At 37.7% G+C, this 18,685-nt stretch overlaps 1 protein-coding gene across 1 annotated transcript in view; it reads left to right on the forward strand.

The window, feature by feature from the left end:
* Nucleotides 1–18,685, forward strand: part of LAMA2 (laminin subunit alpha 2) — a 421,382-nt gene that overhangs the window by 307,604 nt on the left and 95,093 nt on the right. Inside the window, exon 41 of the mRNA XM_040965651.1 lies at nucleotides 15,336–15,438. Within this exon, the coding sequence (XP_040821585.1) occupies nucleotides 15,336–15,438 (103 nt within the window). The remainder of the gene's footprint in view (nucleotides 1–15,335; nucleotides 15,439–18,685) is intronic.

An 18,685-nucleotide genomic window follows, 5' to 3' on the forward strand; every position in this document is an offset into this window, starting at 1 on the left:
TATAACATGTCCCATGTTATGATTATTTTTTTTCCTGTTTCCACAAACCTTGTAAAAATATTTAATGTCTAAAAAATTGTAAGATAGCTGCTAAAGAGAATGACTAATTTATGAAATGACTACAGAAAATACAAAGATAGCTTTTTTTCAGGATATTTTTGGATCTTATGTTTCATCAGTTGAATAAAGAAACACTTTAGGGCCTGGCGCGATAGTGTAGTAGTTAAAGTCCTGATCTTGAACGCACCAGGATCCCATATGGTCACTGATTCTAATCCTGGGCGCCCCACTTCCCATCCAGCTCCCTGCTTGTGGCCTGGGAAAGCAGTCGAGGACGGCCCAAAGCTTTGCAAGACCCAGAAGAGCTCCTGAATCCTGGCTTCGGATTGGCTCAGCACAGGCCATTGCACTCACTTAGGGAGTGAGCCATCAGACAGAAGATCTTCCTCTCTGTCTCTCCTCCTCTTTGTATATCTGCCTTTCCAATAAAAATAAGTAAATATTTAAAAAAAAGAAAGCTTTAGTTTTTTAGAGATCATTATAAAATATTTCTTTCCTGCCAGATAGGAAATATAGTTGCCAAATATTAAGTTGAACCATTACCTCAACAGGACTAGCATACACTATATATCAGATCTGCTATTGTTGTTGGAAATGGATGTAAACATAAAAGGGTGAGATTAAATTTATTACTCCATATCTAGTTTAGACTTCAATGATAGCAATAGAGAATGGTTCTCTGCTTATTTAATTGTAACGCAACAAACAAGTAAAAAATGGCCTAAATAAATTAGAAAATACAAAGAAGCAGAGCATTTACAGGGAGGAAACAAAACACCCATTTAACAAGCAATGAAACAATAATTATAATCACCGTGAGCAAAATGCAATAGAATGTGGGGCCTGGTATGATGGCTCAGTTGGCTAATTCTCCTCCTGCAAACATTGGGATCCTGTATGGGTGCCTATTGGTGTCCCAGCTACTTCACTTGCCAACCAGCTCTCTGCTTGTTGCCTGTGAAAGCAGCAGGAATTGGCCCAAAGCTTTGAGTCACATGGGAGACCTGGACAGAGCTCCTGGCTCCTGGCTACGGATTGGCTCAGCTCTGGCCATTGAAGCCATTTGTGGAGTCAACCAGCAGATGGGTCTTTCTTCTCTTCTTCTCTCTGTAAATCTGCCTTTCCAATAGAGGTGATAAATCTTTAATTAAAAATAAAAAGAGAAGTTTTGAGAGAAGAAAATTTTGAAACTATTGTAGGAAAAGAAATAAATAATGATGGAAATGATCTGAGGCATAATTGAAGCAATATTTTCCATATCATTTCTACTTTTCAAAGTGTACTTAATCTTACTATTTATAAAGACACACAGATAATCAAGAGTGGATTTGACAGACACATACAACTGAGAAATAAATTGGCTTTTTTTTTTAAATTTGGGTTAGAGAGGACCAGGTGAAGACACTGACAGACATACGTATAGTGTATAAAGGCAGAAGGCTCACTTTTGTTCCACAAATGTTCACACCAGCCAGTCCTGGACTTAGGCCAGAGCGATGAGCCGGGAATTCAGCGCACATCTCCTCTCCCTGTAGCAGAATCTTATTACTTGACTCTTCACTGCTGCTGCCTCACAGGATGCATATTAGCAGGAAGCCAGAGTCAAGAGCCAGAGCCGGTGTTCCCCTGACAATCAAGACCTTATGAAAACACTCAGTGGGGATGTGGAACGTACCCCAGGGCATTTGTGTTCTATGCATGCTCTTCATAATAACATCTTGTGTAGTGTTTTCCTTTGGTGGCTACAAGGAAAAAGTAAAATAAAATGCATCATTTTTTAGATGATGTTATGTGAACATACATTAATTTATGTCCTAATTTACTACAATCCTATCAAAGACTCTAAAACAACAGGTGCATTTTTGAAAATTCAATGTTATGAGTGATGTAATCCTAGGTTATAAACCAAATCAGGTTTTACTTAATTATGAACAAATAGATTTATAGTGCTGTGACATTTCTGCCATTACCACCAGAGACAGTAAGCAGTTTCAAGGACACTGGGATATGAGCCCTGTGCCCCTTTAAATGGAAAAATCTTAGGTCTATACTATTTCATACAGTGTATCCAAGCAACATACACTCAACAAAGAAAAATAAGGATGAGATGAAATGATATTGTAATTTTATTTCTTAACTCTATAGAATATGCAAAAAAAAATCATATAAAAATCATCTCACTGAAGTGAGCATGTAATCTAGTGGTTAGGTCCCCATTTGAGTCACCAAAATCCTGCGGCAGAGTGTCTGGATTCAGTGTCCAGCTCTGCCCCCAATGCCAACTTCCTGTTGATTTGTACCTTGAATGTAGCAGATAATGGCCTAGGAAGTTAGGACACTGCCATCCAGATTGGGAAACTGTATGGAGTTCCCAATTCCCCTGTTTGGCCTGGCACAGCCCTGTGTATTTTTAAGCATTGGGATAGATGGAAATTCTCCTTAATTCTCTTTGTCACTCCCCTATCCTGGTTTGCTTGTCTTGCTTCCTGGATCTGTCTGTTTCCAAAATAAATAAAATTCTCTGACATTAAGATCTATCGACAAATAAAAATCTTCCTCTATTTTGAAATGAAGCTTTATTGTATCCCTATAAATACAGGAACTGCTCTTTTAAATAACTCGCAGTGCCCATTCCCTGTATGAGGAAAATAAAAATCTGTTATCTCAAAAAAGCTAATCAAAATAAAAGCAAGGAAAACTAATATGTCATGGAGGAATTCTATGTGTGTGTGTGAGAGAGAGAAAGAAAATTTGTATTTTTCATAAATAGTGCAAAATTGGAAAAGTGAGTTTAAGCTAGTTACCTAATGCTTTTGCTTAAGATATCCAAAAGAAGTTCAAAGAAATAAAAATATAAGCAGACAGTAATGACCTAGAAAATACATTGGATCAGATTGACAAAGCAAAAAGCTTGTTCCTAGGATAAAATAAACAGGCAAATAAACAGAGCAATTAGAAAAGATGGATGGCATGTTTGAACAGGGTTAACAATGAAAGGGGGCTATATCTATGCAGTCTAGATTTTAAAATAAATATAGATATACTTAAATGTATGTCTGCTTTATTTAAATGACTTTGAAGACATAGATGCAATGAACAATAAGACTAGACCAAAATTTACTCAGTAACCCTTAGTGCAACTTTATCAAGAAACTAAATTGAATCAGTAGCTAATATTGTTCCTGCAGTAAAATAACAATGTCCACCAAAATATATAGGATGGATCATGTAAATTGTTCCAAGAATAGCAAAACAAAGTTCCCAAGTTAACATTTTGAAGTTAGTATAATCTTGACACGAAATATATACAGGGCAATATTAAAAAAAAAGGAACGTGGAACTGAATAAACACTATGCTATGAAAGAACATTTGAGGATCTGTGTCTTAAAGATCTGCACAAATACAGAAACAGCTCACATTCATTCGATGATGCTGTAAATGCAGGTATCTGTATTTGTTTCTCAACTTCTCAAAGTGCTTACATTATTTTTAAGTTAAATATTTTTAAAATGATTGAAAATGAAGAGAAGATAGAAAATCAATCTTCCCAGATGTTGACTATTTTAAAAAATCAAGAAAAACGTATGTGGAAATTAAACAGCAACCCTCATTCTTCACACAAACAAGGGACCCTAAATTATTTTCTGTTCTAAGCAACATTCTTGTTTTAATTTTCTTTAACACAATAATGTTCAGTTAATAATTCCCTAACCCAGCACTTCTGTGTCCTGCACCACTTCTAAATAGTTCAAATATTAGTTTTATTATTGCCATGCTTAGCAAAATATATAATGAACCATCACATATTTGATTAATGTGGAGCATTGTATATTTAACTAATGGTGTGATGAATAAGATATAGTATATTTGACCAAATATGAGCTCATCATCCTGTTTAGCTCCTTCACTCTTTTGGTCTTAAACTTAAGTGCATACACTAATATATTTGTTTCTTGCTCCATAATCAATGAATTCCATCCCATATGCAAAATTATGGGTCCAGCAATGTGGCTCAGTGAAACAAACCACTGGATGGGGTACTGGTTCAAGTTCCGATCTAACTGGTACTGGTTTACGCTTCCTTCTAACGTGCCTGGGAAGGCAACAGAAGATGGCTTAAGTAGTTGGTTCCTGTCACCCACATGGGAGATATAAGTGAAATTTCAGGCTCAGCTTTGGCCTAATCCAGATGTGGCTGTTGTAGCCATTTGGGGAGTGAGCCAACAAGAGTCTCATTCCCTCTCTCATTCTCATTCCTCCCCCTCCCTTCTTTCTTTCTGTCACTCTACTTTCAAATAAATAAATATTTTTTAAAAGAGAAAAATATTATTGTCCTGCTTCTCCCTTTTAGTTTTCTTGCTTGTTTGCTTGCTTGTTTCTTCTGTCCCTTCCTTTCTTTCCTTCCTTTCTTTCTTCCCTTTCTTTTTTCTCTCCTTTTCTTTCCTCCTCTAAGTCTTTGTCTCATCAATTTTCACAGTGATCCCACTTAGATAATTGTTGCATGGAAAAATTAAGTCTTTCTCTTGTGACATTCAGTGCCGTTCTAATTTTTTCACTCTGATTTATTCCAGTAGAGTACAGTAGGTGTTTAGATAGCATTGCCCTTTTACAGAAGAGAAGGGGTGATTATTTCCATCAAGCAACCTGCAAGGAATTATGTGTTCTTATTGTCATGACTGACTCACACCTTCTCCCTCACCCATGGTTTGTGAGACCTGGAATACAAATACTTGAATTATCTCCTTCCTTCCCGAACATGATACTAGAAGGCTCAGTTAGAAATTAAACATCAGGGATGCAAACTGCAATTCCAATATTAAATACCAAAATTACATGCTGTAACTTAATTCATTATGTTACAGCGCCAGTTCCTATCTTTTTAAAATATAATTGCTGAAATTGTTTGAACTAAAAGATATAAAAAATACCTGTAAGTATCTTTTGAGTCCTAATTTTTTACATAACAGACTATATAGATATTAGAAGCAAATCCATTGTATTAAAATGGTCTGAAAGTTGTGGTTCAAGCCAAGTTGTAAATATTTAAATGTGTGTTTTATCTCCCTTCCATAGCAGTCAATGAAACAGCAATTTTGGCTGCTCATTAGTGTGTATAATCATTGCAATTTACGTTTTTTACTAGAGTAAAATGAATGGAAGGCAGTGTAATCTTGTGACTGAGTTGACAGTGGAATCTGTCACTGAAACTGGTGAGCACGTTCCCTCCATCACCCATTCAGCAGTTTACTTGAGAACTGACTGATATAATGAAAACATGGAAAAGTCACTAAGAATCTAAGTTGTGAAGAGTATTAAGTCTGCCTGTGAAAAAGAAATCATCAAGCATGCTGATTCTAATGACTTTCTTTGCACATGGTAGACTTAAGAGAGTAATTTGAAAGAATCCAATGGGTCCAGCACTGCAGTGCCACAAGTGATCCTGCTGTCTGCACCACCAGCTTCCCACAGGGGTGTTTGAGTCACAGCTGCTCTGCTTCCAATCCAGCTCAGTTCTAATGCTTTGGGAAGGCAGCACTGAAGGTGCAGGTGCTTGAGGCTCTCCCACCTGTGTGGGAGACCTCGCGGAAGCTCTTGGCTCCCAGCTTTGGCCTGGACTAGCACCACTGGCCATTAGGATAGTGAATCAGCAGATGGACTATTGTTTCTTTCTGACTCACTCTCATTCTCTCGGCCTTGCTCTGCGTGTATGACTTTCCTTCTCTCTGAATAAATGCTTTTCAAATGAATAAACATTTTAAAAATCTAATAATCTGTTGGGAGCAGATTTTCTTTTTTTTTTTTTAAAGATTTATTTTTATTATTTTTTCATTGGAAAGGCAGATATACAGAGAGGAGAGACGAGAGACAGAGAGGAAGATCTTCCGTCCGATGTTTCACTCCCCAAGTGAGCGCAACGGGCCGATACTATGCCGATCCGAAGCCAGGAGCCTCTTCCGGGTCTCCCACGCGGGTGCAGGTTCCCAAAGCTTTGGGCCGTCCTCGACTGCTTTCCCAGGCCACAGGCAGGGAGCTGGAAGGGAAGCAGGGCTGCCGGGATTAGAACCGGCGCCCATATGGGATCCTGGGCGTGAAAGGCGAGGACCTTTAACCACTTGCGCCACCGCGCTGGGCCCAAGGGAGCAGATTTTCAATAAGACCAAGCATTAAACATATTTTTAACAATTCAGGTCATTTATACTTTCAATCAGAAACTCTTTGAGATAATGCTGTAGGGTATTCTAAGTTTATAATTTCTCAACTAAATTTATTTAAGATCATTGGTGGGCATCACCCTAATATTTAGCATTCCCGCTCATAAGTGGAGTAATTAAAAGCTTGGCTTGGCTTGGTTGGATTCTGGACATTAAGAGTAGCCTTTCATTTGGTCTTACTTCTTTCTTGCCTTTACTCAAAATCAAAGCTCCTTACAGTTTCTTCTTATCTGACCTCTGTGTCCAGCTGCTAATCTAGCAGCTGCCTCGTTGGACCCTGCCATTGGTCCCCGGGGGTGCTGGAGCAATTACGCTGCAACTGGACAAAAGTGATTATTAGCTAGCTACATTCTTATTGTTATTCTCTAGTTCATAAATCTCACTCTCCTCTCTTCCTTGATGTTCCTCATGAATTTTGAGAATTTTCAAAGAGGCTTATCTTGCCCTACCACCTCCCTGGGACAGTGTGCACTGCCAGGAGTCTACAGCCGTTCAGGCGAAGTCTGACTAAGGCCATTTCATTGATTCATTTCTTGGATCATTTGTAATTCACATCTCATTTTCGTATTTCTTACTATATAAAATATGCAGATTATATTAAAATGTATTTAAGTTAATATGTAATGATTTCCTTATTTTAACGTTTTGCATGATCTTTAAAGGTTCTGACTAAAGCAGTTAATCCTCATTAATGAAAAGTAGGACATACACACAACCTAGAGGCAGAGAATACATATGTAGCTAACCTAATCTCAAGTACTTTTTATATTCTACATTTTCCTATGCAGTTAATTTTTGCACATATAAGTGGTTGCTATTTAATACTTTTATCATTTTAAGTCAATTAAAATTACACACGAATTACTTTTTTAGGTTCAAAAACTATACCTTGTTTAAAAATATACATGAGTGGACTGCACTATTGCTTCTGAGAATCTGTTACAGTGAGAACATTGTCCCTGATTTGTAACTGAAGTAGAGGATACTCAAAAATGAGTATCTTCTCATTCCTGCTGCACATAAACACATTACAACTAATCTTCCCTGTAGACTCGGAACAGTTATTTATTAAAACGTATTAACTTTGAAATCACCCAAATTGACATGTTATTTTAACATGCTAATCCCTGTGGAAACGTGCAGGATTGTCTTCTAAAATGTTACATGAGGAGAGCAATGGCCTAGACCACAATCCATGCTGATCAACTCTTTTGTTACTACTTTATTAACTTTAGTGTATTCAGAAAATGTGTCTCTAATAAGGGTATTGGTGATGCAATGTTGAAAAAAATATAAGAACCAGAATAAAGCAAACAGCACCCATGACCCACAGGCTTGTTTGAGGTACGAGTGTGGGCATCAAGTAAGCCAGCACATCTCCAGGTCTCACCTGCCAGAATCGAACCCACAGGGCAGGGGGATACTTAGATACTTCTGTGCTTCATTGTGGCAGTGACAAGTGTTTCTTTAAAAGTGTTTCTTTAAAAGTGACTTCTTTGTCCTTTTCTTTGACTTGACTCCAGGTCCATTAGGGAAGAATGTGGTATTTCCATTTTGAATGCTCAGAGTTTCATGTGGTACTTGAGACATCTCAAAACTATTGTGAGGTAAATCAGTCAACTCAGTTCTCATTAAACAGTGATATTATGCTTTCCCCAGAGCTGCTATGAATATTTTACAAATAGGAGAAGGAAACTAACACATATTAAAATGCAATCAAGTGCCAGACCCACCATTAAATCTTTATAGTCTTTGTCATTTCATTGCTTCTTATGTATTTGTTGGTCAGGTGCTTTAATTATATCACATTTTGTAAATAATTATGAATGACAAAACATGACAACTGATGTTCAATATATTCCATTTCATAGGACATAAAATGACTATATGTTATATGTATACATATATATGCCATTATGTGTATACAGATACAACATTGAGAATGTGAAGAATTTGTTGTTATGAAACACAGCCTCTTAAACAAAAAATATCCTGCAACCGTAAGACTGTCATTTATATTTTACATGTGCTGTAAACTCTAGACACAGCTAGAAATTCAGATGTGATGCTTATGAATATACATGAAGTATAATTAGTTTGAAAAATGCTGCTTCATCGCCTCTCCTGATATTGTTGATGTGCTTCAGCAACTTAGTAAGCAAGGATGAAAGAGGTTCTCTTCAAATTTCAGCAAGTTGAACAGTCCTCAATCCATGCATACAAGGAGAGTGGTTTCCCGTTCACTTATCGTATAAAAATCCTGTCATCTAAACCTGGAATATTTGCCAAGTACTTATGACTGACAGTTGTGTGCCATCAACCCATTAATATTCTGGAGAGCTTCTTGAAGTGTTCAAGCCTGTCCTGTGTGTCGAACTCTCTCAATTCTGTGCTCCTTGCCTGAGATTTATACCCTGCTTTCCCCGGTGCATACGATTGTGGTAGCCACCTAGTGATTTGTTTTCTCCCACATAGCCACCCATAGAGCCCAGTCCTGATTGTCCTCTCCTATCTAGAAACTTCCAGTGCCTCCAGACAGCATGCTGTCCAGCTTCTTTTGTCTGATAGTCACAATTTTTAACAGTGGACCCTGTTGTGCCAGGTAGCCGTAGTTCTTCACACTGCTGCTGCAACCAGGCATGTTTGCCGAAAAATGGTGATATTCAGGAAGGCAAGGACACAGAAAAAGTGCAACAAGGAAGTCTGTAGTTTATCTCCAGTCAGAGCTCATTTGTGTTGCTGGGGGGAGGAACAGTGTCTAGTGGAAGATCTTCAAATTGACAGCCATCCAGCCAGACTTAACAGAACAAAAAAATCAGAAAAGTCACTAACTACTAATATTAGAGGGGGTAAGAGAAGTGAAGCCCGTACAACTTCTGCAGATAGCAAAGGATATTAAGAGGAAATTCATAACAAATACAAAACATATATATGTATATATTACACACACATGCACACATATTTTCATAGATGAACTATATAATGATGACTAGCATATCGGCACGTGGAGATACATTGGGGTATGCACCTCTACTCCCATGTAAAAGGAGGATTCCCAATGAAGCTATTAAATATATCTTGACAATATGATACTAGATTTTCCACCATTGCCAATACCTACAATTCCATGACATACTCAAATAAAAAATGTTGCACTTGCAACTGTATGGTCCTATTTCTTTCAGAGAATCAGAGAGGGAGATGAGGGTTTTCCATCTTGTGATGCTTGCAATAGCAAGGGCTGTTCCTCCCAAAGGCTTGCAATCGCCAGGGCTGTGCTAAATCCAAGCCAGAACCTAGAATACCATTCAGATCTCTTGTGAGTAGCAGGGAACCAAGTACACAAGTCATTATCTGCTGTTTTAGCTTGCATCATAAAGCTGAATCAGAAGAGGAGGAGCAAGGACTTAGCACAGGTTCTCCAAAAGGGTGTGGGCATCCAGGGCAGCCTTTTAAGCACTGCACCAAAGCTCATTCCACAAAAATTGACAAAGTCACTGCAAACAAAATCCAACCAATTATTGAATGCTTTATAGATAATTCCTGAGATACAAAGAAATTAGGCTTGTTTTGCTGTTTGAAAAATCTATTACCATAATAGCAGATTAAAAAAAACTATATAAAACTCTTCAACTAAGGCAGAATAAGCATTTGATAAAATCTGAAACTCTGAGCCAATGGAACTGTATTGTAAAAAAATAAAAACTAAAGAGAGAGAGAAAAGAAGGAGGTGGCGGAGGAGGAAGAGGAGTGACACTGTGTGGCAAGCACGTTTATTTAGCAGGTTAATTCACTGTCTGCAATACCGGCATCCCATGTAGGCTGTCTCACTTCCCAACCAGCTCACTGGTAATGCACCTGGGAAAGCAGCAAGGGCATGGCGGAGGCTTTGGGCCCCAGCCCCTGTGGCGGAGACCCAGATGAAGCTCCTAGCTCCTGGCTTTGTTCTTGCTCAGCCCCAGCCATTGCAGCCAACTGGGGAATGAGCAGGCAGATCTGAGACTGATGGATCTCTCTCTCTCGATAAGTCTGCCTTTCAAAAAATAAAATAAATATTTTTTAAAGAAGAAAACTTCTGCATTCTAAGATCCAACTGAAACTTCTTGATATCTATAAACATTTATTTTCTAGGAAACCTATAGTTAACATGACACTTAATAGTAAGAGGCTGAATATTTTCTATTTAAGATCAGGAACAATGCCAGAATGTCTGCTCTCATGACTTCCATTTAACATTTCACTGCCCAGTACAAAAGCTGAAAAAAAAATCCATATTGAAAAGGAGTACTAATGTCTTTCTTTAGAAATGTCATGGCAGTCTAAACATTAAATCCAGTGAGATTTATTTGCAAAAGCTACTAGAAATAATGAGCTTAACAATGTTAAATGATACAATTCACATAAATCTACAAAACTAATCATATATAGAACACTAAAGATAAATAAAACAATACATTTATAATATAATCAAAATAAAATATTTAGTAATACATTTGATTTCTTGAGGTTTATTTTTTTGAAATGCAAAGAGAGAAAGATACCTTCCCAGTACCTAACATGAGTGATTGTGGCGCTGTCTGCCACCACCTTGCCAGGCACAGTAAGCGGAAGCTTGATCAGAAGCAGAGCAGCTAAGAGGCCAACTGGCAGCTCTATATGGGACGCAACCTTGCTAACAACAGATTAGCCTGCAGTGCCGAAACACTAACTCCAAAAATCAGAATTTTAATAAATTGCAAAACCCCTACACTGAATACTACTGAGAGAAATAAAACACTAAATAAATCAACTTTATTCATTGATCAGAAAAATCATTCCTTTAATGGCAGTTTTGTACACATACTGCAGTATCAGTATGATGCTGATATCAATGTTGACAAATAGATCATTAGAATAAGTTAGGAGGCCAGCAATTGAAAGGCAGATATGGTCAAATGATCTCTGTTTAGTTAGAAAAGCAACAGAAAGTCCATTCAACAAACTCCAGCAGAAAAAAAAATGTATATGACCCCTTCACAGAAAAAACATTGTATGCATGTATCTCTGCCAAAGTTAACTCAAAATAGATTGTAGATCTATGTGTCAAACATAAAAAAATACAAGAAAAATCCTTTTGATATGCAGAAAAACAAAGATTCGTTAGTATAATACTGAAGGCATAATTCTTAAAGGGAAAAAAATCTATAAATTAGACTTCACCCAAATTGAGAACTGCACCCAAAGCATACTTTTAAGAAAATGAAAAGATTAGCAAATAAATTGGAGTAATATAGATCCAATTAATTTAGCAGGAAATATATCTATGTTATGCATAAATATCCTTCAGAGTTCACTCATACAATTGAGCAAAGAATTTAAACAGAAATTACATTAGGATAATGCAAATTAAAACCAAACTGATTTAAACATCTATTACAATATTGAAATTTTTAAATGATTAGCCACATGAAGTCTTGCAAATGAAATTTCTATACACTTCTTGGAATGTAAAATAGCATAAATTGGTTTGGGAAATCCATTTTTAATACTAGGTACACACTTAAGTGTAATACATCGATTCTATCTGTGGGGATTCCTCCTAGGAAGAGTGAGGGTATATGTTCATACAAATATTTATACACACCTATTCAAAGCACTTTCAACTGCAATAGCCAAAGTTGCAAACAACTCAAATGTCCTTTAATAAGTCTGTGGGTAGATTGGGAGTATATCCATATGTTGCAACTTCTGTAACTACTAAAGGATCAAATATTAATATACAATGTGTATGAATATTTAGATTATACCAAGTAAAACAAGCCCAACAGCAGAAAAATAGTTTAAATGTGATTCTTATGTAAAAATGTACAGAGTCCAAATATGTGGTAATAGAAAGCATGGAAGTTTGTGGGAAAAGGAAGGAGATGAGTGGGGTGGATGAGGATTCAACAGCAGGAGTGAATACGTTCCCACCTTGATTGTGAGGATCCTCTTGTGTGAGACAATGATGGATTGCTGAACAGATTGAATATGTAAAGTTTATTTTGGTGACTTTCACTGCAATATGAGAAAGCTATTGAAAATATTAAAGTAAGAACTCTTAATTTTTTTTTTAAATAGTGATTTATTTATTTTTGCTTGAAAGGGCAATTTACACAGAGAAGAGATAAAAAGATCTTCCATCCGTGGGTTCACTACCCAAATGACTACAACAGCCAGAGGGGATTTGATCCAAAGCCTTCAGCCAGGTGCCTCCTCTGGCTCTCCCGTGTGGGCGCAGAGACCCAAGGCCTGGGACCATCCTGCACGGCTTTCCCAAGACACAGGCAGGGAGCTGGATGGAAAGGGGAGGAGCTGGGACACAAAGTGATGCCTATATTGAATGCCAGTGCTTGCGGGTGGTGGATTAGATTGTTGAGCCACCACACTGGCCTCAAACAAATGAATTTTGAATATCAGTTTTTGTGATCCCTCAACACTTTCCAAAGCTCAGATTCAAGCCTCTCAGTACTGCATGGCCCTTCCTCTCTTCACTTCCAGAAATTTCCTGTAATTTCTAAAAGATTTATTTATTATTTATTTCTTGGAAGTCAGATTTACAGAGAGATCTTCCATCTATTGGTTCATCCCCGATCCGAAGCCAGGAGCCAGGAGTTTCTCCCATGTCTCCCACATGAACACCTGGTCCCCAGACTTTAGGCCATCTTCCCTGCTTTCCCAGGCCACAAGCAGGGAGCTGGATGGGAAGTGAAGCAGCCAGGACACAAACTGGTGCCCATATGGGATCCTGGCACATGCAAGATGAGGACTTGGCCACTAGGCTGATGCACCAGGTCCCAAAAATTCCCTTTAATTTTCTTTCACGCAGCAAATCTACTCTTCTATGCTTATTAACTCTACACATCCAACATTATCTTTAATCTTGTGCTTTTTAAATGCTTGCCAGATTATCTCATAAAAAAGGTATCCAAACCTTGAGATTGCAGGGAAAGCTGTTGTATCTTTTTCCTCCTTCTTTAGTTTGTATTAATTCTGTTTCTTCTAGATTTTTCTCATATTATAAAGGACCATCTTACCTTTGTGAATCAGAATCATTATTATCAAAACAAGTTGTACTATAATGGTGCTACTTCTACTGAGACCTATATTACCTATAGATAGCTTACCCTTCTTAAACTTTAGTTGACACCCAAGCTTTAGAAAAATCTCCTCTCATTTTTTTTTTAGAATAATCTTTTCTCTTTCCTCGTGTTCGGACAGCTTTCCAGCCATCACTTCTGCTGTTTTCATGTGTCTAGGGAATTTTCACACATCATTCTTTATCATTTCCTCTCTCTAACATGTTTTGAGTCAGAATAGCTATAACCATGGGAATTTTAAGTGTGGAAATTTGGATCAAAAATAGAAACTAAGTGGATAATAAGAAGCATGCAGGATTTTTTTTAAATTTATTTAGTAAACTGTATTGAATTTGTGCCATTAGTTTTTATCTTTTTGCAAGATAGATTGTACTTAGGAAATGTTACTGTCCCTATTTTCTAAAAGAAAAGTAGGACTAAGAATTTCAGCATTCCATTAATTTCCCCCAGAATAATGTGCTGAGGTGGCTTTTTGCAATAACTATACACAATGTCTCATGTTATTCATGTCAAGTTTCTAGTATGTTCTATTGTCGATATCATGGAATTGTATACTCAGTCTGTGCTAAGAGCAATGGATTACTTAAACAAATGATGTTGGAAGGACATGTTACAATAGCAGTAAAGTTCTGTAGTCTCTCTTATTTAATGCTGTTATAGCATGAATTGTTAAAACAGTGCTTCTAAGGTACTGAAGATATCTGAAAAATATTTTATTTCAGATGAGTTTATAATTTCAAATATTTCACTCTATTTATATTCTGAAATGATTTTCCAATTTAACATTTCCACATATGATTTTATTTAATTTATCTCCCAGTATACATGTAATATGTAATGATTGCTGAGGAGCAAACACTATTAAAATGGATAGCTAGACAGCCAAATTATGTGACCCTTTTCCTTTTCATTATCTTTGTGTCACTTTTTTAATATCTAAGCCTCAATGAATAGATCTTTGCCAGGAAATGATTATGGCTCAGAAATTGTTATTTTCAAGATTATGGTTTGCTATGGTACTTTGAGGTGGATTTCTCAAAGAATCATTGTGACACTTGGAGGATACAGAAAATGTTCCCCACTGGTTGCATAATTAGAGTTAACCGTGCTTAGGAATGAAGTCATTGGATACTTTTATGTTAGATGTACATGAATCCTTCAGCACTGAATAATAAGGCCATTTATGACATTGTAACAACATCAGTGTTGAGTAATTTCTGGCTTCCTTAAGCCTGTGAATTTGGGGCAAGCGTTATGGTACAAGTTGGTTAAGCCAGTGCTGTCTACAATGCTGGTATCCCATATCCAAGCATCAATTCAAGTCTTAAACTGTTCTGCTTCTGAACTAGCTCCCAGATGATGCACCTGGAACACCAGCAGAAGATTGAGCTACTCCTTGGGCTCTTTCCACCCAGATGGGAGACTGGGATGAAGTTCTAAGCTCTTAGCTTGGGCCTGACCCAGTCTGAGATTATACAACCATTTGGGGAGTGAAGCAACAGATGGCAAATATCTTTCTCTTTCTCCCTCCCTCTATCCCTCCCTCTCTTCCCTCTCTGTCCCCCTCCATCCCTTCTGTTTTCCCTCCTTCACTTCCTCCATCCCCTTTTCTCTTTCCTTTTTGTCACTCTGCCTTTTAAATAAACAAAATAATTCATTTGAGAAAATACCCTCTTTGTTTATCCTCTGTCTCTCTGCAGGTGCAACCAGCCCCATTTTCTCCACCTGCTTCTTAAATATATTAAAAATTCTGTTTGGAACATCTTCTCAACTCTAATAAACAGTCTCCTGATTTTACCAAATATGTGCTAAATGGCTGACAGTGCCAAATCTGGAGTCTAGAACACTTTGCTGAAACTAAATTCTGTACAGACACTGCCTTTAAATAGTTCTATTTTTGATTCCATGGCTTTGAACACTAGATATTCTTCTCTCTGTCTACAGGCAGTAAGTCCGCAGGGTTCATTGAAGGAGGATGCCAAAGGCTCTCTGCAGAAAAGCTTCAGGATTCTAAATGAGGCCAGAAAGCTAGCCCAGGATGTACAAGGTGAGTCTGGCCACTGTTTTTATTACATTCAGATTAAATGTTTTTGTAATGGACAGGACAATCTATCCCACTGTTGGAGAATATAATATATTCAATATGATTTGTATGATTATTCTATAATCTTAATTTAATGGAAGTTATGTTCTTACTAGTTTTATGTTTTGTGTTAATATCTTCTTTTATATTGGCTACAAGTTAACCATTTAAAGACTAATTCCACAGCATCATTTTAACTCTATCTAAAGCATCTCAGCTTTTTGCATGACAAATTGTTAAGAGTACCAAACTTCACTTGGTTCCCTTCAGGAATGACAAGCACAGGGGTCTGGGTTAGGCAGATGTTGCATTGTCTATGAAAAAACTTTAATTTTATTAGTGGATTCTGAAAAGTTTTCAAATTTTTTAAATATGCTTTCCCCCCATATATTATATTCCTGAATCAAACATCAAAATGTATTCAATATTCTCCTGTATTTTATGTTTGTGTTGACATATTGTAAACATGATTACTCTCTATGTAAGATAATATTTCTTCCATTCCTGTAACATTTTTCATTCGAATGCCATTACTTACTCTGGTTTGCTGCAGTCTCATCTCATAGAATTGTTTGGCTTGTCCCCACAACCTGCATAAATATTCAGGGTGCAAGACTCCATGCTTTCAGATTGCTAATCTTCATTCTTGAAATGTTTCATCCTGCCTGCAACATCTCACTACCTTCTACCTGACCAAGCTTCCGTCAAAGTGTTATCTACTACAGGGATCCTAGCCCATTATCAAGTTCACAAGTCCCCTCTGCATATGATTTCACGTTCACTTGTCGAAAACTGAGTCACGGACTTTGCTCTATCTATCTTCTTCAAAAAAGACATAGGATCTTGTTAATTTAGATCTTCCCATGTATCACATTACTGCTCGATTCAAATAAGTTAATTATGTTTTCGTAGAGTGATTACTTTACTCTTTATCCTAAACACATAGTTAAATAATTTGCACTTGGAATGCTGCAAATTAATAAGCTTAATATTCAGTAAAAGTTGCTATGGAATTATAAGATCTGTCTCCCTTATATATAGCAATTTGATAGTAAAATAGTTCAGAATGAGTATGATGGTTGAAATAAAATTCCCAACTAGCACTAGTGTGCATAGCAGATAGATCTTTTTGCAATCTGATGATGACTGTAAAGAACCAAAGTACTTTTCCCTGTTGGATAGAGGCGAACCCCTTATTTTGTATACTCTCTCCTATCCAACACCCTTCCACAAAGGAAGGTTAGAGGCAGGTCAGTGACATGACTTGTTCAAGGTCAGGGACGGAGGTAAGATCCTCCCATTTTTCAAGCTTTTGGAATTTTAGTCATTGTGATGATTAGGGGCATTCAAAAAATGTTATGTTAGAATAGGAATCTGGTATAACATGAAAGACTGCTTGATTTACCTGCATTCCTATATCAGCATGCCTGGATCTGAGTCCTTGCTCCAGGTCTGATCACAGCTTCGTGTGTGGTGCACTCTGCACAGCAGCAGGTGATAGCTCAAGTATGTGAATGTCTGGGAGTGACTGGGGAGGTACAGATGGGGTCCCTTGCTCTGACTTTCTTGAAGTCTATCCCACACAACTTCAGACATTGGGAAGTAAATCAGCAGTTAGAAGAGTTTTCTGTTTCTCTTCTTTCCTTCTCCTCCCTTTTCTTTCCCTCCCCTTATCTCACCACTCCCACTCTCTTTCTGCCTCTCACAAAAATAAAATTAAATTTTTTTTTTAATTTTTATTATTTTTTCATTGGAAAGGCGGATATACAGAGAGGAGAGACAGAGAGGAAGATCTTCCGTCCGATGATTCACTCCCCAAGTGAGCGCGACGGGCCGATACTATGCCGATCCGAAGCCAGGAGCCTCTTCCGGGTCTCCCACGCGGGTGCAGGTTCCCAAAGCTTTGGGCCGTCCTCGACTGCTTTCCCAGGCCACAGGCAGGGAGCTGGAAGGGAAGCGGGGCTGCCGGGATTAGAACTGGCGCCCATATGGGATCCCGGGCGTGCTAGGTGAGGACCTTAACCACTTGCGCCACCGCGCCGGGCCCTAAAATTAAATTTTTACAGAAACATTTGAAAGACCTTATGTGCAACTAAAAAATAATCAAAAGAAAAGGAAAACGTAGATAGGCATAACAATGAAAATGCAAAATCACATCAAGTTCTAAATGAGGCACAGAATAAATCCAACTACAGTGCTTGAGCAGTAGTCTTGCTACAAAAAAATAATAATTTTTTTAAACCTAAAGTACTGAATTAAAATAATGTTTTATCCTGAATACTGAGTTTATTGGCCCCACGTTAAATTCACACTTGAACTATCATCTTCACCCTTGCACTACTCCAAGCCCTAGCCTTGGCCCCAGCCCCATTCCCTACAACCCAAATACTGGTAGTACACCCATAAAGGAAATGTTATTTTTAGGTACTTTTTCCACTAAGGTAAAAGGAAAAACTAAAAGCAGGAGTGCTTGAAAGGGTTGGGAGACAGAACTGTTCATTAATTTAAATGTCTCTTTCTGTGTTTCAGTTAGTACATTATTTAAAGTAATGAAAGCCTACAACTACTCCAGTAATTCCTCCAGAAAACCAAGCCAAGACTATGACAGAGATGACAATGTTTTCTTGCTACATTATGACACTTCCCTGATTTGTGGCCAATTATACAGGTTATAAAATGGCTGTTAATCAGGAAAATGCCATAGATTACCACCAGGCGCGGCTAAAATGGGCCCTACAGAGCAAAACTCTTGACAGCAGCTATTAAAATAGAGATTTAGTCATTTTGTTCATCGTGGTTCCTTGAGCTAGAAAGATTAAAGATGGTTGGGCCAGGTTACCCTCCATATTTCTAAAATATTGCTTGATTCAACCCGGTGCAACTCAGTGAGACCGTGAGCTTCAGTCACGACTGGTTGAAACCTGCTCCCTAACGTTTTGTGCTGCCCTTGATCTTGGGGAATCTGAACTTGCCAGTAGCGATTTGTTTTGCTTTTTAATTGTTGAACATACATCTGTTGAAAGCAAATCTTAGATCTGAAGCAAGATGATACTGCACTGATTGAACATCTGAGCAGACACAGATCCTTGTGTAGATGGAAGCGTGCTACAAATTGATGATTGAAAGTGTTTGAAGTTGAATTAATACCATGGGGTGACCTGATGCTATTTTACAGATAAATGGGAAATACTGTCAATAAAACCATTAGTGA

This window comes from Ochotona curzoniae, unplaced genomic scaffold, assembly GCF_017591425.1.
Source record: "Ochotona curzoniae isolate NIBS_2020 unplaced genomic scaffold, NIBS_Ocur_1.0 scaffold_3890, whole genome shotgun sequence".
Classification (NCBI taxonomy): domain Eukaryota; kingdom Metazoa; phylum Chordata; class Mammalia; order Lagomorpha; family Ochotonidae; genus Ochotona; species Ochotona curzoniae.